This window comes from Sphaerodactylus townsendi, linkage group LG12, assembly GCF_021028975.2.
Source record: "Sphaerodactylus townsendi isolate TG3544 linkage group LG12, MPM_Stown_v2.3, whole genome shotgun sequence".
NCBI lineage: Eukaryota > Metazoa > Chordata > Lepidosauria > Squamata > Sphaerodactylidae > Sphaerodactylus > Sphaerodactylus townsendi.
This window is the reverse complement of record NC_059436.1, coordinates 34,621,772-34,646,329: the sequence shown is the minus strand read 5'-3', so window position 1 is coordinate 34,646,329 and position 24,558 is coordinate 34,621,772. Positions and strand designations below refer to the sequence as shown.

The 24,558-nt window shown below is 44.6% G+C and overlaps 1 protein-coding gene and 1 long non-coding RNA gene across 2 annotated transcripts; both read right to left on the bottom strand.

Annotated features, from left to right (window-relative positions):
• Positions 1-6,295: 6,295 nt before the first annotated feature.
• LOC125442081 lies at positions 6,296-13,218 on the bottom strand. The gene is made up of 5 exons (XR_007245939.1): positions 13,038-13,218; positions 11,584-11,651; positions 10,439-10,534; positions 8,306-8,407; positions 6,296-6,804 (listed from the first exon to the last, which is right to left on the bottom strand). It is a non-coding gene; the product is annotated as an uncharacterized LOC125442081 (long non-coding RNA).
• A 5,558-nt stretch (positions 13,219-18,776) lies between these two features.
• Positions 18,777-24,558, bottom strand: TMEM141 (transmembrane protein 141). Its single transcript, XM_048513116.1, has 5 exons — positions 24,405-24,558; positions 22,360-22,426; positions 21,249-21,329; positions 20,516-20,623; positions 18,777-19,300 (listed from the first exon to the last, which is right to left on the bottom strand). The coding sequence occupies exons 1-5, from the start codon at positions 24,456-24,458 to the stop codon at positions 19,221-19,223; spliced, it is 390 nt and encodes a 129-aa protein (XP_048369073.1). The 5' UTR covers positions 24,459-24,558; the 3' UTR covers positions 18,777-19,220.

Genomic DNA, 24,558 nt, shown 5'->3' with positions numbered 1-24,558 from the left:
ACCCCACCCCCCCCCCCGGAGATGGGGTAGATTTAGTCAACTGAACTCTGGGAACATCTGCAGAGGGTATAAAGTAGGGCGGTATCAAAGAAATGAAATCTTTCCAGCTGCTGCAAAATTTCCCCAAGCTGATACAGAAAGACTCTCTCAAGAATGAAAAGTGTGGTGATGATGATGGTTGGGTTAGCCTCCGTCTGCCTGCTTCATGCTCAAAATCCCATTCCTGTTCAGCCAAACTTCTCTTTTGAAAAGGTACCAGCAAAAAGATTGTCTCATGGGGAGTGAGTTTTGTCTAGGCCAGGCAGGAGTGAAAAAGAGGATAATGTGGGGATCCCTGCAGGAGGGGGACTCAGCATTGCAGAAGCAACAGAGGGGAAATTAGTTGGTGCTGTGTCTATGGAACTTCCTCAGAACTTTAGTGAAAATATTGACATCAATAAATAAAAATAAACAGTAGCCGCTTGGCTTGAACTGCTGGGCAGGCAGGAAAAGAGAAATGAGCTGACTTTGCAGCACTGAAGCTTCCTATGTCGAAGATATGTTCTCTTTGTGGTTCTTTAACTACCAGTAGTCCTGGGATTAACAACAGACCTGCCATGCCAGAAGCTTCCCTTCCTCATCCTCACTTGACATCGAAGATCTAAGGTAGGACATCAGAACTGACACAAGAGAATTCTGAAGTTGCATATCGTCCCACTCTCAGGTTACGATGCTCTTGCCTGAGGTCCCTTCTCTATCACCCCCCAAATTGTAAAGAGTACACAGCAGACTGGATTGACTAGGGCAAGTGGCTTCCTTAGATACCTTAAATAGGAATCCGCATTTCTGGATAACATACTAAGAACAGAATTCTTCATTCTAGATGTCCGGGAAATGGTATCCCATTGCCACGACAAAGGTTCTGTTTCCACCAGAAAGGCCAGTCTATGCTTACACGATGGAACCCTTAAAGAATGGAGACCTGGCTCTCAAAGTCGAGATGCCTCAGTAAGTTCCTTTGCTGTGATTATTCAATTTTATTCTGTAAGGCAGAGAAAACGCAGCTTAGGTGTTTGAGTGTTACGCGCACACACAAGTCAACCAACCTTCTGCAGCCTTGATCATGTAGAAAGTAGAGTGCATTTTTAGTTGTAAGAACAGACACTTCCTTGGGTTTCAAAACAGTGCAGGATATTCTAGGGTACAGTGAAGAAGTCCAGCATAAATCAGATGGTGCGGAGCCTCCTCCTTTCGGAAGGGATGAAGGTGGTGCTTCAACAGGAATTCTGGGCCAAGTTGGGGGGGGTGTGTGTGTGTGTGTTACAAGCAAGTATTCATTCTTGTGTGGAATATTGGAGAGGATGCCTTTCCTACTTCCTAGCCTGTTTTAACAACAGCTGAATCTCATTCTTGCTCCTTACAAAATCCAGGACTCGCAGCAAAGATCCGCTTTCTAAAAAGAAGTGTCATTATGACAACTTGGAGCGACCTTAGGGTCTAGCTGAAGAGCGCTCAGCAGCAATGAAGCCCACCTTCTGACCTTCAAGATATCCTTGGGAAATGGATGGGTTTGCAGACTGCTACACTGACTGCTGCTTTGCACAGAATAATTGACAATACTTCTTTTCTTTCTAGGGGGGAAACTTGCAAGAGAAAAAGGGTTGTTCTCCATCCTCTTCGGCGTGGAGAGTTCGCAACTTCTGGTAAGTGCAAACCACTTGCTTCCCTGTTAGGATGGAGACAGAGTATAGAAAACTAATTTTGTATTTTAAAAATAGGAAAGGTTGCAAAAAGGATTGCCACTCATGGTGCAGACACTTTGAGCATCCTTAGGCATGTTTTCAAATACTGCTTTGACCAGAGAGGAAAAACAAAATTTGAAGATATACCAGGAGTAGTTCCATCTCCATTTCTCTTTTAACAACTGTTCTTTTTTTCCTAGCTGTATATATGGTTCACACATACTGGAGAACACAGGTTGTGGGGGGTGGTCCTCATCCTTTGTCAGGGTAATTGTCATATGTAACTTGCAGCTTTGGCTCAATCCCCAAGCACATGCTGCCCAGTTGGGGGTTGCAATTGTGACTTTTACTTCAACTCAGAAAAGTTGTGGTCAGGGGGGAGTTGAAGCTTCTTCTCCATGCATGCCTCGGTTGCAACCCAAATCAAACCAAAACCTTGCAGTATGGGTTTGATTAGGGAATCCTGGTATATCCTCATTCCCTTCTGATGTCACTGACCATATTATGGCAGAGAAGGTGGGGGCAATGTAACCCAGGATCTGCCTTCTTTCAGGACTATAGAGTAGTGAATGCATACAACATGGCACCTAAATTTTCCAAGGCACACACCTTTTGGACCCTGCAGCCTGAAAGTTGAGAAGTTATGTAGTATCAAGTGAAATCCCTTCCCCTTTAATGGGTCTGTTGTGATTCTGTTTCTCAAGATGACAAGACCACGGTCTACATTGTCGAGACAGATTATGACACTTTCCATATTATTCTCTTTACCAAGGAAGGAGAGAAGGATCTGTTTCTTTATGGTACGTATCATGAATGTTGATGGGCCCAATGGGAAGGGGTGTTGGAGGTATAGGGTGCAACTTCCAATTTTGGGGACAAGACAAAAGAATTCCTGATCTGGAGTTCAAAGCAGAGAATGTGATCTACAGATGCATATAGTACCATCTGAACATACATTTTGCTACACTTATGAAAACACCTTGTGTCCCTCAAAGTTACTTTGATATTTCACCGAATGACCTTCCCCTACTGGCTGGATATTCTAATTTTCTTCAAACAAACCTTTTGTGATATCCCCGTGGGTGCGGGGAAGAGAGAGAAGGGGAAAATGAAAAATTCTGACACCATCAACAAAATAGGTTTTAACTTTGTGAGGGTGAAGTGTTTTAGTATGTTGGTAATTGTTTAATGTTTTTAATGTATTTATTGATGTAAACCACCCTGAGCCCCTAGCGGGAGGGCAGTATATAAATTGAAATCATCATCATCATCATCATCATCATCATCATCATCATCATCATCTGCAGCCTGAGAACTGAAATACAAATTACATGGAAATGTGTATAACAGCCTTCAGTTTAAGATCAAAAGCAGATGTGGGAAGAGGCCACCTGAGAGGAGCAGAGTTGGGAAAGGGTCTCCAGACATCTCTGAACTGCTCCAGATCACTCCTCTTGAATCCTTTTTCTTTTTAAAAAAAACCATTGTGATTCATACATGTTTTCATGAAACATCATAAGAGCAGTGCTGCTTGGTCAGACCAAAAATCTGCCTGGGTCTTCATGTTTTCTCCTACAGTGGCCAAACAGATGCCTCTAGGAAGCCCACAAGGAGAACACAAAAGCACCAGGCTTCCCAAAATGCTGCTTCCCCAACATCCAGCAACTAGAACTCAAGGCACAATGATTGTCCATTAATTCATTCTTCATGGATAACAGCCATTGGTAGAATCATTTTCCCTCATGAATTTCACTATTTTAAAAGCTATCTCAGTGAGGGTGGTCAATGCACTTTACAGATTATCAACACAGTTGTAACAAGTTAACATTGAAATGGAAAAGTATGACTTATCAAGGCCCTTAAATGAGGTTTGTGACTAGATTTGACTTAGTTTCCACAATCCATCACTTTAGCCACTGTACCATACTGGTCCACAGTGTGTTTACAGTTTGGTAGAACAGGCTGTAGGCCAAACTGGGGGCACTAGGCCTGAAACCCAGAGATCTATTTGTGACTACAATAATGAGAAGATTCTGGACATGGCCCTTGCTGATCGGCTATTTTATTACCTCCCTACAAACCTCAAGGTAGGGCCTGGAGTTCCATGGAGTTCCATGAAAATCACAACTGATCTCCAGAGCTGAGTTCTGGAGGAAATGGCAGCTTTAGTGGATGGATTCACATTCCTGCTGAGCTTCCTTCCCCAACAGACTCTGCTCTCCCCAGGCACCACACCCCATTTCCCAAGACATAACTGTCAACCTACCTGCCGTACGGTTGTGGCAGTGGAGACCACAAGAATTCTTTCTGTCCAGTCATCCTTGCTATGATTCTAAATGTGACTCTTATTTTTGGTCTGAAGCCAGGAAAGAAGAAGTGTTGGATGAGGTGAAAGAAAAATTTAAGAACCGTGCCGGAAATTTGTCATTTGACCCAGAAGCAATCACCTACCTACCCAGGATCAATAAGAGCTGTGAAGCATAACCCCACACTTCTAGCAGAAAACTGACTAAGTGAGATGGGCAGTATGAGAAGAATTTCAGCCTTCCAAAGTGAGATCTTATGCAGTTACTTCAGTGCTTATACTGACCATAAGATACACCATAGAAGTAACTGACCATAAGATACAGCATAGAGACCAAAGTGAAGAGCACAGATGGCCAGCCTTTTTGAGCATGCAGAAACCCTTGAAACTCTGACACAGGGTCTTGGACACAATCACAGAATGTTTGCCTCGGGGGATGGAAAAAAGGTGGGGTGTACATATTTTAATAAATAAATGGGGGTGGAATTGTAGAGGGTTTTTGGGGGGGGGGGTTGCTCTCTGGCTTTAAAAAATCATTGCTTTGCATGTTGCTTGATCCCTAAGTGTCTTGGAAAGAAGGGAACAGCTGTGTAGTGGATATGTTCTTGGTAATAAAGTAAGCCTCCTTAATGTGCTATAACATGATGCAAGGATCCCCAAAGTGGTGTCTGGTGCCCACTGAAACCTTTCCTCGCACCTGCCAAGGGTTTTTAGAAGGTGAGTGTGGTAACATGAGGCAGTTGCCCACCAGGACCTCTGAATGGCTATGCAGATTAAACCAATATCGTTTCAGCAGCAACTGTCTTGGTTTTATTCTCTCACTCTTGTCTTTTCCCGTGTGTGTGTTTTTTTTAATCAGTCCTCTTCTCTCCCACACTCAGGCTTTATCTGTGTGTGGCTCCACCTCCTGTCACAAATGTTGTGTGGTTGGTCTTGCATGGTGGCCAATTTGTGGTTGGGCCCGACACCTTGTGTCAACATTTCAAGATGCCTATAGGCCAGTGATGGCGAACCTTTGGCACTCCAGATGTTATGGACTACAATTCCCATCAGCCCCTACAATTGACCATGCTGGAAGGGGCTGATGGGAATTGTAGTCCATAACATCTGGAGTGCCAAAGGTTTGCCACCACGGCTATAGGCTCAAAAAGGTTGGGGGGCCCTGACCTAAGGTGTTTATTTGGTAACATGTCTCTGTTTTAGAAATTATAACTTTGAGGGAAGGAGGGAATGGGGATCTTTGCAAATTTCACATTAGCATACAGTATATATGTATTCAAACATGCACCAAACCCAACAAAGTTTTTCAGTGTTTTTACTGGGTTTGGAAGTTATGTCACAGGAGGAGGAACAGTAGATATTGTAGTCAATGGTACTGCTGGCATGATTCTGGAGCTACACACTTTTTCACCTAACTTCTCTGAAAGAATATAAACAACACCAAATGATGAAGAGGCTTCTCTTGGATATGCACGTACAGCTTCATTCTAAACTTTCCTCAGGACTGTCAACTTTCCAGGCATGTAAAATACAAGATCATCTTAATATGGATCAAACTTAGCCTTTTAACATTTGTACTAATCTCGGGCACTGCAAAAGGGAATATGAAGGGTGGGGGAACACCTTGTTCCCTTTATTGTTCATGGACAGATGGCCACTGGAGCCCCCAATCACTGCTTCAGTCATTTATTCAGCTTATAATCAGAACCCTTCCATAGTTACACCATTATTAGCCCCGTCCTTCAGGGCGACGATGCTCAGCACCTACGTTGTTCAGATGGGCTGGCACTGCCTCCTTCAAACCAGTGGCTACGCCAAGATTTCTTCCTCTTGTCCTACCCACTGGCTGACTTCCTTTGGGATTTCTGATTTCCCTCCCTAGAATGGTTGCCTTGCCTTGCCTTGCCCATAACTACAGCCATGGTTTTAAGGGCGACTGCTCAAGGAGGAGAGATTTCCCAAGGTTTTAGCATCAGCAGCCAAGGCATTGGCATCAGCAACCACCCAAATGGTTTAACTGCCCATGGGCTGCCACACCATAGCTTAATGGTATAGCACATGCTTGTTGTGTAGCAAATGCCCAGGTTCAATTCCCAGGCTCTCCTGGTAAAGCTGTCAGGGCTGTTCATCATCATCATCATCATCATCATCATCATCGGCATAAAAAAGGTTAAATACAAAGCTTTAAAATCAGGTTAACTAAGGTCCATTCCACACACTTTCAATCCATTTTCCACACACTTTCACAATGGTTTGCAAGTGGATTTTGCTATTCCGCACAGTAAAATCCAGCTGCAAAGTGCATTGAAAGTGGATTGAAAGTGCACTATTCTGCATGTGCGGAAGGGGCCTAACTCTGTTGTTCTTTTAATCTTATCACTAAAACAAGAAATTTAGCTACTGTATTAATAACAATTGGGTCAAAATCAGCGAATAAGTAGGTCACAATTCTCTCATCAGAGGAGCTGCTACATGAGTTTTTCAGAGGATGAATTCAAGTTTTCTGAATGTTTGCATAAAACCAATGGCACAAAAGTACATGCTGAACAGTTTCTGTCTCCTTCAAGGAAAAAGGACAGAGTTTGTCTAAGTGGGATTTTGTTAAATCTTCCCTGGAATAGAGCAGAAGGTAATGTGTTTATTATGGTTAATGAAAAGGCATGTTCACTGTTGTGAGGAAATTAAATTATTAATGTAAGGGGCAACTGATCCGTGAGATGGCAAAATGCCCAGCAACCGAGGGGAGCATATTCCTTGGATCCAGCTAACGGCACCAATCTGTGGAAGGAAAGAGACACTGGCATCAAAGCAAGAGATGGTTGCCCACATCGTTGCCCACTTTTGTGTCTTTCACTGCAGCTTGATCTACAGGATTTTGTAGATTATCCTATTAAGATCTCCATGCTGTGAATGGCTGTATGGCCGTTGCTCTCTTTTCTGGGGAAGTGGCAACCCTCATAACACATGGGGTTACAAACATGCCTTAAGATGCTTCAGCAGGGGCGTATCTACCCAGAGACATGGGCTAACCCATGTCTCCAGGCGCAATTAAGTTGGTTACATGGGAGGGGGCACAACATTAGCCCGCACGGAAACTTCCGTGCGCCCCGCCCACATCGTCCTTGTCAGGCTGATGAGGAGGCCGAGCAACTTACTCGTGAGTCAGGCTCCAGGAAGAGGTGCGGTGGTGGCTTGAGCGCTCCAAGTGTTGTGCCTCTTCCTGGAGCCCAACTTGTGAGTAAGCTGTTTGGTCTCTGGCCGGCTGGAGACCAAGCAGCTGCTCGGAGAGGCTGCCGCCCATCCCACTTCCAAGCTGGCACCTTCTTGGAGCAGGCTCCAATGGAGGTGGGGTTAAGGAGCGCCCAGCCGGGCCACAGTAGGCTGCTGCCGGACTGCCCCGGCAGTCTGCTCTGGAAGGCGCCAGCTTGGAGGTGGGGTGGGTGGCAGCCTTGCACAGGCCCACGGGGCGCCCCTTGGCACCGCCCCGCCAGGCTGCCCAGGACGGCCGCCGGCTCAGGTAAGTGAGGCGTGGGGGGTGGGGCTGAGCTCCATGCAGCTCACGGGGAGCGCCCAGAGGGGGTTTCCTCTCTGGGCCCCATTTGGCCCCCATATGCCTCTGTGCTTAAGAAAGGGTGCCATAGAAAGATGTGTCATGTCGCATGACAGAATGCCAATACCTAATGAAGGTGATGGGGGAGTAGGATGCTCTATCACAGTGGTTCGCAACCTTCCTAATGCCGCGACCCTTTAATACAGTTCCTCATGTTGTGGTGACCCCCAAACCTAACATTTATCCATTTTATCCATTTTACAGATGGAGAACACTGATGCAGAGAGTCTTAGGCGACCCCTGTGAAAGGGTCGTTCGACCGCCAAAGGGGTCCCGACCCACAGGTTGAGAACCACTGATCTATCAGGACAGCAACACCTCAATCCCAGCTTGAATCCAGACTCTTTGAACCAATACACGTCAACTGGAAGCTGCTCTTTCTTTTGAATATGATCTTGATACATGCAGCCCCCTGGATAGATTTATATGCTCCAATCCAGCCTTAGGTTTTTAATGCCACTCAAGCCCTTCCTGATAGGGAAAGTGCTCCACTCCCTTTTTAAAAACTAGTTGGCCTTTTCGTAACAAGAATATTTTGACTTTGAATAACCCGCTGCTCTCTTGCAGCATTTTCACAGGGACCAGCTAGAGAATCTAATTTTGCCTCACTGGTCGCAATTTTCCCTCCAACCAAGATAGAAATAAATGACATAAGCCAGGTGCTCTTACCAATGATGTTCAAATAAAGGACAAACTTCCGTTTAAATCCAAGGGACTGCACGTGGCTCAGGTACATACTTTTCATCATTATAGGCACTTCTGGTTTCCTGGCTTGCAACCCAAAGGAGGAGTCAGATTGAAAAAGAAGGGCAACAGTGCAGAGACAGGTCAGTTTGGATATGGAAACCCTAAATCAGTGATGGCGAACCTATGGTACGGGTGCCAGAGGTGGCACTCAGAGCCCTCTCTGTGGGCACGCACAAACAGAGTTCATCATGTGGGGGGAGGAATCACACACCCCCACACACATCTAGGCTGGCCTGGGCCGCTGGGCTTGATTACTAGCATTAAACTTAAGACCTAGTTTTGGGGAAGCAGTGTAGCTAACCCTGTTAAGCGCTGTTAAACCCCACTGATTTTCATGCATAGAACTAAAGCTCGATCCTTTATCTGGGAGTAAGCTTGGTTGCTGGCAATGCGGCTTGCTTCTGAGTAAACCCTCCTAGGGTCGTGATGCACCCGTTTGAAGAGTTGCATGGATGCTTCAAAGCAAAGCCAACAACTACCACCAAGCTTACTCCCAAGTAACGCACGCCTCAAAGCCAACCATTTTTTCTAAACTAAAACCTCAGTATTCAGGTTAAATTGCCGTGTTGGCACTTTGGAATAAATAAGTGGGTTTTGAGTTGCAGTTTGGGCACTCGGTCTCAAAAAGGTTCACCATCACTGCCCTAAATCTACTCCAACCTCTTGCTTTACCCTGTGTTCAGCCTTTTGGCAATGGAAGCAGGGGGAACATATTTGAGGAATTATCAGTAAATTCAACAGAGTTTTGAGAAAACTAGCAAAATTTGTCAAGGTGTGGCTCAGGTCAGGCATCATGCAAAACCATGGTTTAATTAAACCAATGACAGTGTGAGTGTCTGAAGGAAGGGCACTCTACTAACTGTCGATACATAAGGTTCATCAACAGAAGAGCTGGCACCATGGTTTGTAGCTGATTTATTAGCTACAATTAACCTTATCTGGGTTCTGCTTGATGTTCAAATGCAGAATTCTTGGCTTGGTTTTCAGCATCTCTCTCCCCTGCTTTAGACTGGAGATGATGAAACCAGTGTTTGTCAAGGCAAACCAGTGTTTGCATGATCATCTACAAGCTGTTGTCCGGGTGCGACCATGTCCCCAGGCCCGGCACCCGGACTCAGCACAGCAGGCAGGGCAAGAGCTGGCAAAGGGAGAGCCAGCAGAATAACAGCTGGCAAAGTAAAAGCCAGCAGAGTGAGAGTTGGCAGGGAGAGGCCTCTCACAGCTGAACCGGCTGTGAGAGACAGTGATGAGCTGCAGCTGGGCCAAGGAGGTGAGGCTGAAGAAAACAGGATAAAAGGAGAAGGGAAATGGGCCTTGGAAGCTGCCGTTGCAGCAGGGACTGGGGAGGGTGTTGGCAGGGGAAGGGAGTGGTGAAGAAGGAACACGGAGAAAAGGGTAGAGAGGCAAGGCGGAAAGAGGAAGGAGCTTAGAAGGGGCTGCTGCCCAGTGCTGTGGGGGAAACAGACTGGGGAACCCTGGGCTTTACACCAGCTGCAAACCCATCCCACCCCTGTGAAACATAACAGGGTGGGGCAAGGAAGCCAGAGAAGGAAGGGAACAATCAGGGGGCTCTCTTCTGTGAGGCAACAGAAGGAGTGAGAGAGAGAGGGATCAGGCCAACTAGTAGCTCTGCCAAACCAGCACCGGGACTCAAGGCCAGGGTACGGGAGGAGGGTACAAGGCGTGGCCTTACGCAGGGCGCCCTGTGGGCGAGACTGTTCCTTGGCCCTCAGGGCCAAACTAATGTAACATCGTCTGGGGAGTCCAACCCCCAGGTCAGGGAAGGTGGGTCGGTACAGCCACCTGCGGGGCTGGGGCACCTAGGGGAAACACCACAGCTGTGCTTTCACAAGTTAAATGTAGATAAAATTAACAACAATGTTACATTACATATGAACTGGGTCCCTTATGTCTCTATGCTTGCACCTTAGATCAAACTGAAACAAGAAATTTGTCTTTTTTAACAAATCACACTAGTACATTTTCAAAACTTATCATGCATTTCCTACAACACCTAACACCTTCTGATGCCCCATTGTTCTCCATGACACATACCAAAAAATTGCAAAATATTTTTTTCAGGCGTTTCAATGTAAAGAATGTAGTAACTTCCATATTCTGCCTCCACCACAGTGAAGATGTGCTTCGTTGCTTAGGAAATAAAGTCAGAAGAGATAGGTTAAAAGCTGAGTTATCATATTCCCCTAAACTTCCAGTGCAGAATTCAGACCCAAATTCAGACAATGCCCTAATGTGTTTCCTGTTTCAAGCAGTCTTTTGCTTCACATCAGATTTTTAATTGCCCAACAGCTTTGATGTATGATTCGGATTAGATTTTTCCTTACACAACTGCTCTGAAGTGACTACGCTTTTTAAAGGGGGAGTCCCACTTTTTCCAGGTCCAGAGAAAACTCAGCTTTTTTTTTCACTTTGCAGGGAAGGTGAAAAAAATGCAAGTGCAATGCCTCTTTCGGGGGTTTTCCTCCCCCCCTTCCCCTCTTTCACCCCACCCATAACAGTGTCCTCCTACACTTCACTTTTCATGTAACAATGCACCGATTTTTGAGAGAAGAGCACTTGTGTTTTTTAAACAGGGAGGGAGACATTTCCATAACTGTTAAAAAATGGGGGAAATGTACTTGCATGAAATTACACTGTTGAGACAGTGCAGATTTTGGGAGTCTGGGAGTGGTTCAGAAGTGGGATCCAGCAGGTTCTCACAGGTTCCCGAGAGTAGGTTACTAATTATTTGTGTGTGCCGAGAGGGGGTTACTAATTGGTGATTTTGCCACGTGATTTTTGCCTTAGTTACGCCCCTCCTCTCAGCAGTAGCGCGCTGAACTTGAAGCAGTCTAGCAGGAGGTGCACCGGCGTGCGTGGCAGCCTGTGCCTGCGTGCATTCGTTTCCCACCCAAGGACCGGCACAGCGGCTGCGTCCTTGCCACAACCCCGCCCAGGAATGCCCCACCCCTGGAATGCCTGGCCACGCCCCCGTCGTGCCCAGCCCAGCCCCATTGGCGCTATGCCACAGTTTGAATCCCACCACCATGGGAACCTGTTACTAAAATTTTTGGATCCCACCACTGGTCAGTGGTTTGAAAGAGATTATCTTCCAGAGGCATGAACATGAATATTTTCTTGGTCTGTTTTCCATATGAGCCAAACCTGATACAAGAGAAGAGGGAGTTATTTGTATTTACCAGTAGTGAACACTCCAGGATGATCACTGTGTGTCAAATGAATATTTTTCTTCTTGCATTTGTTCTTCCTGGAAAGGAAGAAAATTCATAAATGTTTCCACAGAAGAGAGCCCCTTCCTCCTATCTGAAACAGAATTGAATCGCAATCTGATACGGGGGCTGGAGAGTTCATCTCTAAGGCTGGGCACTTTGTGTCAGTGACAGCACCTTTTCTCAAGAACCTTCTCATGATCTGGATTGGGGAGATCATTGTCTAGCCCCCTAGAACATTCATATCTCTGATAGTTATGGAGTTAGTCTCCAAGGTTGCCTCCTGTAGTTCAGAATAGTCTGAAGATGGGAAAGCCCTTATGTAGCAGCCTGAGGTTTGCAAGAAAACACTGGACAGAGATCTGTGATGAAATGCAAAAAAAAAAAATTTAAGTTTGTGATTGGCCCTAAAAATATGCTAGTAAAATACCAAGCAGTGTGCTGAAAATTTATAATGAATTATTCAAATGTATGATAACAACAACAAGGATAATATTTGCAGCAAATAGAACATGGTGTCATGGAACGTCTTACATCATATATACGTAACAGACTAAGGAATTGCAGGGAAAATGCCCTTTAGACATATATGGTGGGAATGTAAGGTGACCAGATGGTCACCTTTCTGAACCGGGACAGGGGTAGGCAGCCATGCGTGCGCACATGCATGCGCAGCTGCAGGAGCGCACTGCCTTCTGGGGCTTGCCATTTCCCGCCCTGTCACAGGGCGGGAAACGGCAAGCCCCAGAAGGCCGTGCTCCTGCGGCAGCGCGCGGGGGAGGCTGCCGCACTGCCTTGCGCCCCAGAAGGCAGTGCAGCAGCCTCCTAAAAATCGGGACAATTTCAATAACCCGCGGGACAAATTGTTTGAAGGCGGGACTGTCCCGCCAAAAGCGGGACGTCTGGTCAACCTGTGGGAATGCCTTTTAGACATATATGGTGGGAGACTCAGATGAAAATTAAAGTAACAAGGGCAAGATTTAAGAAATATATATTTTAAAAGAAGCTCTTTTAATGAGCAAATAATATTGTGAAAGCTCTGCCATAATCCCTACTATAGAAACAAATCATTAGACATTTATGTAATGGTCTATTTATAGATGCCATTTACTATTTATTCCAATGTGTTGTAATAACAATAAAGTCTTTAAATTGAAAAAAAAATCAGTAGATGACAAATGCCTATACGGAAGACACAATTTTTCCTGAACTTTCACAAACCCAGAGGATATTCTCTATCATGATTTACAGAGGGAAAAAAATCTTGCAAGTTAATGTCTACTCTTGTCTAATTCCCTGCTAATTTGAATGTGATCTCCTGGGTTGTGGAAAGTTACTGGGTAGCTCACAAAAGGAAACAATCTGCAGTGAATGGATTGCATATAGGGATGGAAGATGGTCATAGAAACGAAAAAGGAACTTACTCAGGGACCTGTGTTCGTGTTCGTATAAGGAGGTCCCCATTCGGCAAGGTTTCCACTGTATGGTCTAGGACTGGGATATGCTCAGGTGGTCCATTAGAGTTCACTATTCCAATGGCATACCATTTCCCAGCAAACTACAGAGGCAGAGATTGAGAAATAGAGTTCATTCTTAGTTTGAAAGACTGAAATGCAGTTTGCAATATAGGGTAGCTAGTGAAATAACCTTCCCGCATTCATGAAAGAACAGTCTTGTGTACTCTTCCTTGAGCAGGGAGGCTTGGACAAGCTCTCTAAGAAGAGCCTCCATATCCTACGAGTTAAATGATCTTCCCAACATGCTGCTCCTAGAGGCCAAAGGACCCTCAGGAAAGGGAAACTGCTGCAGGAAGAGGAAACTGATGGAAATCACCCCATCACTTCCAATAGCAGAAAACTTTGTCTGGGTCCAACTCTCAGTAAGTATTCAGCTTCACTACTTTCTTATACAGGCATACCCTGGGATGGGATGGCAGCACTCTATGCCTGGGTAAATAATGCTTCAGGGAGATTAATAGTTCAAAGCACCTCGTAGGTTAGCTACTTTAATCAATCCAATCCAATAGATCAATTGTCCAGTTGCAAGCAGCATTACATCCTAGATGGGTATAATCTTACTTAAGGTTTCGCTGAAAGCCAGGATCAAGGGCAATGCTATTTGAAACCTAGTAGATTCAAATCCAAAACAACATTTTGTACTTTTCCTTTCAAATAAAAGGCACCTCGGAAGTTACCACTGGACATTAAAGGAAATGATTCAGTGAACAAAATCAGGGCTTTCAGTTTTGGAGAATAGATTCTGGTCAGTAAAATTTGTTTATGCCCTCCTGTTTTCAAAACTATATGTTCTGCTGATTTGCCCGCGTCATTGGTAAGCTCATGCTGTACAGTTCATATTCAACAGTGTTACTCATAAACAGTGATCCCAAAAGACATAAGGTTCAAGTTCACAGTACAGGTATGCTTCTTGCTAAGGTCTTGTTCCTGGGTGGCCAAGAGTCCCTTGGCTCAGCAGCAGATCATTCCTGGGGAAGTAACAACTACACAGGATCAAGTAACAGCTAGACTAGACAAAGCGTAGTACATTTTTCTGTGCAGTTTCTGAAAAGCTCTCCACGGTTAGTCCAAATAGAGTTCTCTACCTGCTGTTGTTGCTACAGTTGCAGCTTTTTTAATTGCTATTTTACTGCATTTATCCTTTAAATTCTGTAAATCATTTGCCAGACAGATCACTCTAATAGACTGGATAGAAATGACTGAAATATTTATTTCAGGTCCAGTTGTTCCTAAATATGAAACTGAGATTCTGCAACATGAAATCTTCATGCTGTTAACAGGGATACAGTCCCAAAGAAAATGTAGCCCATTAGCTGCACCATTTTATTCTAACAACTATTTAAAGAAAAGGAGAACTGGAAAGTCCCCTTGCTCCTTCCTTTTCTTGGCCAGTGCTGTAGGCAGTCAGCTAATATCTAAAAACTCAAGGCGCAAGAGGGGCCCTCAAAATGTGCTGCCGGTTTAGTTCCCTGCCATGCTGAAGGAAAAGCTAGAGGTAAATTCCTCTCTGTTTTTAACTGCGTCCTCAGAGAACCTGCAGCTGTCAAAAATCCAACAGCCTCGATCAGGAAAGGATCAAGAGAATCTGAGCCTTCTTCCTGCAGTTTATATTTCAGTAGTGAGCAAGCACCGTGTAGTGGTTAGAGTCAAGAGTTAGTATTTGGGAGGCGCAGGTTTGAAACCATATTCTGCCACAGAAGCCTAATGCCACAGAAACCTCGGGCCGGTCACAAACTCTCAGCCTAATCTACCTCACATAGTTGCTGTGAGGATAAAATGAAGAGGCAAATGACATGAGCTGCTTTGGATGCCAATGGAAGGAAAGATGGCTGTTTTGTCACAAGGGACTAATGCAGCTACTGACTCTGGAATTATCCTTTGGTAGGGATCCACACAGTTTGGTGTTCTCCACTGACATTTGGTTTTAAACCCGTTTGGAAAATACTTTGCCTGTTACCTGTTGGGGATCAAAGTTTGGCTGCACAGGAACCTCAGCCCCAAATCCCAAAGAATATGCAACAGCTAGCACAGCAATGAGGAGAAGGCCTTTCATCATCCAAGCTGGTCTTTGCTCATTCCAGTTGGCAGAGGTCTTGCAGTGGCCAAAGCAATCTGAGACCTTCCCTGTTGGCTCACTTTATAACCTTCTGCCTTCCAGACAAACAAATCCACCCAATCTCCAGGAGCAAGTTATGCCAAATGGAGAGGGGAAGGGAGAAAGGAGAGGATTATTTTCAGAAATTATTTCATTCCTGCACAGTTCAACTCCTGAACATTTAGAACATCACAGCCCCAATCTGCAGGCACCTGAGATCAGATATGCCCCCGCAGATGGGGGTGGTGGGTCATGATGGATCATAGAACCACTGAATATCTGGACCAGGATCAAAGCTGGTGAGAGCCCTTCAGATACCAGAACAAGGACATTCAAACCCACAAGATATTTTGCAAGATCAAACACGTAGCGGTTAAGAGCAGTGGTCTAGAGGTGTGCATTCAACAAAGCCAAGCAGAAAAAGACCCAAAAATACCTTATCAGTATTGGGGGAGGAGTATCCTCCTGAAAAAAGGGTGGCAATTTAAAGGATCTGAAAAGCGGAACCTGAAAAATACGGATTTTTTTTTTTGCTTTCTTTGGGCTGCTTCAGCCCTGCTGCCATTTTAAAAAGGCAAGGGAACAGAGGCGTAGCTCCAAGAGGGCAGGGGGTAGCGCAACGCACTAGGCGTGCGCCCCTGTGAGGGTGTGGTGAGGGCATTCCAGGGGCATTCTGGGGTGGAACGGGGCGTTCCAGGGTGATGCGGGGGTGGAGGGCCCACCGATGCACCAGGCGCTTTCCCCCCTTGCTACGCCTCTGTAAGGGAACCTCTCTCCCTTCTCTTCTTCTCTCCCTCACCTACCGGCTAGCTGACTTGGTCTAGCACTCAGCTCTGTACCGTCACCATCTCCAAAGGCAGCCCAAAGTTGACCACTGGGCTCAGTCTGGCCAGCCCAGTTCTCTGCTCTCTACCACCTGCTGCATCTGAGACCCATGTGAAGGTAGCTCAAATTTTTCCAATTTGGGTTTAATAGATCCAAAAAAATTAGAATTCTTGAAAAAAACAATATTTGGCTTTGGGGGGAGTTTTTTTGGGGGGGGGATTTGGCTTTGGGAGGGAGTTTTCAAAAATTTCCAGAACTATTAAACCTGACCCCCCTCCCCAAAAAGTCACACCCGTATGGCAGAGTCTAATTTGGAGTACTGGGTTTGATTTCCCACTCCTCCAAATGAGGGGTGGACTCCAATCTGGTGAACTGGATTTATTTCCCCGCTCCTACAACTGAAACCTGCTGGGTGATCTTGGACTAGTCACAGTTCTCTTCAAACTTTCCCAGTTCCACCTATCTCACAAGGTATCTGTTGTGGGGATGGGAAGAGAAGGTGATCATAAATCACTTTGAGACTCCATAAAGGCAGAGAAAAGCAGGGTATAAAAACAAACTCTACCCAGATCCAATTCCACACAGGTGGAATCCTCATGATCCTCATGACTTAACAGGTGCAGCTTAATAGCTGTTCCCATTACTCTTATTATCTTTATCACAGCATCTGTCTTATCTACACTTTGTTTTGCACACATGAACTGTCCTGGCTTCCTGACATGTTTAGCGAAGCTCCCTTGCCTATTTTCAACAGACTTCAGGAATGCAGAGAAAAAGATGATGTTGAAGGCAGGGGCTCTTGGTAAGTCAGAGGTGGCAGGCTTACCACAAGGAGAGGAGATACCACCGCTCCAGAAACCACTGTCCAGGCAAGAGGACAGTTGCTGCTTTAAGAAAAACAACATCTTGATTACAAATTAAAGAGCTGGGAATAAAACTGAACCATAATGAAACAACGCAGGAGGTTGATGCCTAGAGAGGTCTGTAGTCTGTTGCAATTGTTTTTCGCATTTCTACTGTTGTAACCCATTTTCTGTTTATGTTAGGTCATGCCTCAGAGTTTTATGTCTGCAATGTTCTCCAGGTCTGTAATCCAATTCCTACTGCATTGTTTATTATTGTCTGCTTGAACTGTTTCACATTGTGATGGTGGTGGTAAGCTGCACAGCTGACCCTCCTTGCCTTGCCCTCTCTTCTCATGAGCCATTCAGGGACTTGGGATAGGCTCATTCAAACCCCAACAAACTGTGAAACTCTCTTGGGCCTCCTCCTTTCCCAGCCTAATCTACTTCACGAGATGTTGGTATTGCCAAATTGATGTGGATGGGTGCATGTGTGTGCTCCTTGGAAGAACAGATGATTTTAAAAGGGGCTCCTTGGTCACAGGGGCTGATTTCCAAGTAGGTGTGACTTCAACAAGTTTTCAAGACAGAAGTTGGATACTAGGAGGCGCTGGTGTCTAGGTTAACTCCCATGATGCATTATTCAACACCAACTAACCAGTCTGAGGACTGGCGATCCAGGAGCAGTTGGTAAGTGAGACTGGTGGAATCTGAGTTGAAAAGAAGACATAGCCAGAACTTAAGGGTACTGAGCCGTGCTTTTGTCTCAAGCAAGTGATGGCAAGTTTCCAGGCAAAGAGCTGAGTATGGTGTGCAGTGAGGTCGACCAAGAATTTTGTACAGAAAACAGGACTGAATACCTTCCATAGAATGATCAAAAGAGCCTATCCAGATTGATGTGCCATACAATAATTGCAAACATACTTTTGCATTGAAAACCTTGAGTGCAGCAGGAAAACATTGTGATCCTCTGGTGTAAAAAAAGCAAGTAATGGACAGGGCGTTATTCTTTGCTAAATTAGTAGCTAATTTCTGGTGAGGAGACCATCCTGTATCGCAATGGAAGTGTAGACCTAAATAGATTTTACCTATTCTAAAAAATATTAATATTTAATTCCCATCTAGTGGGTTTCCAGGATTTGAAAAGACAAGAATTTTTTATTTCATGTACCAACAAGGCTATTCCTTGTACAAAAGTAATGGCAACTGATAGGTAAATGTTTCAGTCCCACCCTTGACAGATAAAAGAACCGCAATTCACACCAGTGAAGAAGCTACAAATTAAGTCATACAGTTTGGATGTGTTGTTTTGACAGTCTGGTGCCAACTTCATCATGCACCACTAAGAAGAGGGAAGAATTACGTAATACTGCAGATGTGGTGATGCAGGTCCTTTCTTATTCATACTTCTGATGGATCTTGGATTTAAATAGTCCTATGAATGGTCGGGTAATGTTCCAGTCACAGTGTTCCAGTGTTTGGAATTCTGCAGGGAGGCCCACACAGAAATGGATCTGTACTGGATCTTATGTTATATATTATTTTCAAGACAAAAACAAACAAAAAAACCTATTGTCAATATTACCTAATAAAAATAGAGTGTAAGGGGGCTTCTTGGTGGAAAGAAATTGTCCAAATGTGGTTGAATTTCTGCAAGCAGTATTAAATTAGCCAAGAACCTTAGTTAAGAAGAGCTGCTGAGATCGGCCTGGCTACCCATCCCTTCTGCTTAAGGTAGACAATTCAGTGCAAAAATTATTTTACTTTTGGCACAAACAGTCCCCTCCCGAAGCTAAGCTTTTTTGTCAGCATCCGGAAGCATCTTAAACCATGAATAAATCCCATCCTTCCAGCTGCCTTTACATGCTAAAAAAACAAGGGTGGTAATTCACAAATATATTTATTTTGGTTCCCCGAAGAGAACAAACACATTATTGTAAAGTGATTAATCAAAACCAGATTTCCGGGTTGACTTTTCAGGATGCAGCTGAATTGCATACTACTGAAGAATTCAACCAAGTGCAAAATCCAAAGCACAACTGCTGTGCATCTAGATTCCACTGTTCTCTACCCAGCTTTTTTGGAAAGGGAAAGACATGATGCAAAGTAACGTTTTTGGTTGAGCGGAAAAACAAATTGCATAGGGTCAACACATCCCATGTTTCCCTAACTAACGTTACAGTAAGGCAAGGGGAACTGATAGAGTACATGTTTAAGATAACCCCTCACTGGGCCCTAACCTAGAAAGAGTTCCAGCTGCATGAAGCTCAGTCCAGCTGTGCACAGGAGACTTCTCCTCTCTGCCAGCCTGCTGAGAGGACCTTCTGGCTAATTCACAACATCTCCATACTTGTTCCTTTTCTCTCCTGTTCTTGTTTTCTCTTTGGGATCCTGAGTGGGCACTTTTTCTGCAGGAATGAAAATAGAATTAGGTGGATTTGGTTAATCAAAGAAACATACACACAACCAATTTTGCTACCAAAAGCAATCTGTAAAGCAACTGGCTTCCAGCATCAGCCAGCTGTGTGCTCCTTGCCCATTTATTAGCAGAACAGTGATACACTGCTGCTGAACATGGCAATTCTATTGAACTAGCATTCCTAATAATAATCAGCCTACAGATAAAAGGGGTCTGATTCCCCTATTTTAATTTTAAAAGCTTTATAACCCCCCAATAATTTAAAAATCAGCAGTAAAATGGCATCCAAAAATCCCTAATAAAACCAGCACAACACTTACATCAGCAATATAATCAACAACAAAGAAAACGCAAGTTTCTGTCTATCAGAACAAATGAAAAGGTAAACAGGAAGAACAAAACAGGAACAGTCAATCACATGAACAGCTGCAAGAAGGGGTTCCAGAGCCAAGGCACTTATTTTTTTATCACGTTCTCTAGTTGTAGTTGTTGGTTTCCAATTTATATGTATAATGCACATCATTTACATGTACGTAATATAATGAAAATGTACCGATACACAAACATGGCTGAAAAGTGCATTTTGCCAGGGTCTTTTGTGAGGGACAGGAACAAAAAGAAAGATCCAAAAGTCTGATTTGCGTGGGGGGGGGGGATCAAAATGGGGTTTGGGATACTGAGAGAGGAGAAATTCAAAATCATAACAGCACACAGAATTCAACTTTTGCAACTCTCACCAATCGGAGATCAAAGAAGCAAAAAACCTGTGAGGGCTGCAAACACAGGGTTTAAAGTACAGGTCTCCAAAATTACACAAAATAACTGGTTGTGGTGGGTTTTCCGGGCTGTGTGGCCGTGGTCTGGTGGATCTTGTTCCTAATATTTTGCTTGCATCTGTGGCTGGCATCTTCAGAGGTGTATCACAGGGGGAAGTTTGTTATACACTGTGTAACAAAACGAAAGATCCACACACTGTACACAGTGTGGAACAGACTTCCCTCTGTTGGTGAACAAGATCTAACAGACCACAGCCACACAGCCCGGAAAACCCACCAGAACCAGTTGAATCCGGCCATGAAAGCCTTCGACAATACATTACACAAAATAACTTGGCGTAAGAGTCTTTTTCTTCCCATTACAAGATTATTTTCGTTCTTCTGTTCCCTCTTCAACTCTAACCTTTCAGCTTCCTCATTCTGCTCACCTGTGGCCACATTCTGCAGGGGCTCTCTGCCCTCCAGGAACATCCATAACTCAGTACACTTTTTGGTTTCCTGCCGGGTGACTGCATAGCTGGCAACTGAACCCACAACTGTAAACACCAAGAAGAATGTTAACAAACTGGAAATCATTTGAAGGAAAGCTGCAAATATTTTAGGCCCCTTCTGCACACGCAAAATAATGCGTTTTCAAACCACTTTCACAACTGTTTGCAAGTGGATTTTGCTATTCCGCACAGCTTCAAAGAGCACTGAAAGCAGTTTGAAAGTGCATTATTCTGCATGTGCGGAATGAGCCTTACTTAGGATTCTGAATTCAGTAAAACAATCTCAAGTAAGCGTTCATCAGATTTCACAGCCTTCATTAACTCATGTGAAGTTTAACGCTGCATTCCAATGTGATCTTCTCAGCAGAACTATTGCAAAGGTAATTAATACACATGAAACATTTTCTAATATTTTAACATGTTATGTAAATCCAGCAGTATTGCTATCAATACAGCTCACTGCAATCCAAAACAGAAATATGACAACAGCACATGCACAGAATTTTGGATTTGCCTCTTTGTCCTAAAATGCATGTAAGCTTTAGAGCAGATCATTTAGGTACCAAACATTCTGTGGTCAAACAGATGCTAGGCAGGGTAACACAAGGGCAGTAAAGGTGGGACAGGGGAAAGAGGTAATCTTCTGAATGCAATTTTTTTAAGTACCAACCCAAGGAAATGAGGATGTTCCAGTGCAATGAATAGGGCATCTTCTGGTTGAACTTCTGAAGGACAAACGCCACCCCAGTGCCTGTTTAGACAGATAAAGAGATTCAGATTACCCCTGATACAATTATCAGCACCATACATAACTCTCACACAGTGTTCTCACAAGGCAGAAATCGCCAGCTGCGAAGTGAGGGTTTCATTTTATTTTGGTTTTTTTTACATTTATACTCTACCCTATCTCTACGACTCAAGGCAGTTTATAATTTTAGATGAGAGACATTAAAGGACAGGATGTGCTAGTGGATACCCCCTACCCAGCCTACATGCTTGACAGATATGACAAAGGGGCCAACAATTTGTGGTTTGTGCAAAATGGCAAAGAGAAAGTGTCACATGGCTTCCTTTTGTATATTGGCAAAACTGGCACAGCAAGGAATATGTGTGTGGGATGAACAGTCAGTTCAAAAAGGTCAGTTTCAGGTTCAGTTAAAACAAGCAAAATCCAAGCAGGTCTGTCCCTTGGACAGCCTTTTGTTGGCTTTTCTTTAAAAATGTTGCCTGATGTGAAGTTGGCTGATGTGAAGTCCTTTTTTGCCGCTGCGTTCTGCTACAACAGAGATATTCTGTTATTAGTCATTTGGGGTCTGGATAACATTTTAATGTCTTTGAAAGTGAAGCCTGTTTTAGATGGGGTTTTTTTGCCATTTAGTACCTGGTTTTAAGAATGAAGCAAATATTCAAATGAACCAATGACTCAAGCAACAGGTGACGAGCATGACCCTAAGGCTGCAATCTTCACCAAGACCGTCTGGGCTGTCTATGTACGATGGCAGACGGTGACTCAAAGGACTGAATGCTCCTCCAAATGAAAATATCCCCTATATGTAGGCATGTAATTTCCGGAGAGAAAAGTTCTGGCTGAACTTTCCCCCTGATATTCTAGCCACCCGTGAAAAAGGTGTTGTTTTTTTTAAAGAAAGGAACATTCAGTTGCAGGTGAACCACTTTAATTACATCAAAGTCTAAAGAATTTATACAGCTGCAACCCAGGATATTTATTTGCAATTTTACAAACTACTGACCCTATGGGGTAAATCTGGGAATGGATTTACCTGTGATAAAGGTGCCAATGCCCTTCATGAAAGCATAGGATTGGCAGGCCGCATATTCCGACAGCCCCTGCAAAGACAACACACAATTTTCTTTAAAAATTCACAAGCTTCTCCCAATCAAACTTTAAACACATACAATGCAAGCAACCACATCTTAAGAACTAATCATGGTGTAGTGGTTGGAGCATGAGACTAGGATTTGGGAGATCCAGGTGTGAATCCCCACACTGCCATGGAAGTTTACGGGGGGGGGGGGGGCGTGGATCACCACACCCTCAGTCTAACCTATCTCATGAATTGGTATGAGGATAAAATGGTACAGAATAATGGTAAATAAATACCTTAGCATATTCTACAGTGCTTGTCATTAACCCACTAAGGAGTCACAATCACTCCAAAGCATGTCTGACATGTCTGGCACTTTTCATTTTAAAAACACCCCCACAGACCAAGCTGCAATCAGAGCCTGAGCACCGGCAAAAGGGTGGAGATAATTTCTTCATTTCATCAGAGGTCAGGCCAGGGTGTAAACCTTTTGTGCTATGGTCCAGAAATGTCATTTCAGAAATACAACAGAATACTCAGGAGATGATACCGTGAACACTACATGAAAAGTGACGCACATTCCTGGTATGTATATGCTGCTTTTGGAGATGGAAGGCAGCATTGTATAGCTTGATCCTGTCAGCTCTTGGGAACTAAGCAGGATTGGTACTGAGAGACAATCAAGGAAGGCAATGGCAAACCACCTCTGCTTCTCACTTCCCTTGAAAGCCTTTTGCCTTCAATGTGGGGCTGCCACATTGGCTGAATCCTAACTGCATTTTACACACACACACACGTACGTACGAATATACGTACTCACGTACACGCACGGTGCTCCTAATGATATGTAAGCAAACAAGAAAGGGGGGGGGGAAGCTTTCCTCCACAGATCTTCTTCTCAGCTCCAGGCTATGACTTTTAAAGCCCATTGGCCCCTTCCGCACATGCAAAATAATGCGTTTTCAAGCCACTTTCACAACTGTTTGCAAGTGGATTTTGCCATTCCGCACAGCTTCAAAGAGCACTGAAAGCAGTTTGAAAGTGCATTATTCTGCATGTGTGGAATGAACCTTTGACTCAGGCCTCTAAGCTAGTTCAGTTTTTAAAAGATTATGTTTAAGAAAGGGGCGGTATACATATTCAACTATTATATTTAACAACAGGGTTAAACCAAACTGTGTCTGTCTCCTGTCCCCCCACCCCCAGACTTGTTCATTTTTCTCCTCTCTGGATGGGTTCTCATGTCTTTAACAGCTACTTAATGATAATTCATGTCACTTTGCAGAATACAGAATGACAGATCCTTGCCCTGGGGAGCTTGCAGGATCAAAAACGTGTAGCCAGATAGGCCATAAGGGAGTAAGGTGGAAATTAACATGCAAACCACTTAGGTGCAGCATGGGGGGAGTGGAGGATCACACAGGCATTCTGGACCAAGCGGAATTCAACTGAGGCAGCTTTTCTCCGGGAAACCAACCACAATGAATTTTTCCTACTCTAACATTCACATGATTTCACTTTCCCATCTGGATGCAAAGCTCAAAATAGCCAGCCCTCCAGATAAATAAATCACCCGTTTCTATTCTTTTGCTGCCCCCAGCCGGCGAAGTAATACAGCCTTTGCATCAGCGGAGAAGCCCACTTCAGTGCCCCTGCAGAAGTCAGCACTCCGCCTCGCGAAAGTGTGTTGAATAAATATCGCTGCATCTTGAAACTGCTAGTGAATTCCTTTCTTCTGAAGGTTTCCTGGCTAACAGCCGGATCCGCCTATCCGTAGTATATCCACCTACTACTACCCCATCCTCGGTGGCAGTCTCCATTTCATCCACCATTAATAGCGCAGAAATCCTGCCAAGGGCAAAGACGGGTCTTTGCCAGCATTCCAGCTATGGGTCTTCCCGGTGCCCCCTTGGCACTGCCCGTGGAACTTGGCAGCTGATCTGCCAAGAAGGTGGCCGGATGGGGGGCCTGGTCTCTGGGGGTCCCAGTGAGGAACCCACCGGGTGCTTGGCCGCCACTTCATCCTCCACGCGCAACAGCCCCAAGTTCACCATGAGTGCAGCGCGCGCCGCCAAAACCGCGGGGGCACGGATGGCCAGGGGACTCCGCAGAAGCCCCCTCTGGAAAGTGGGCCAGAGCGTCTCCTTCTTGGTT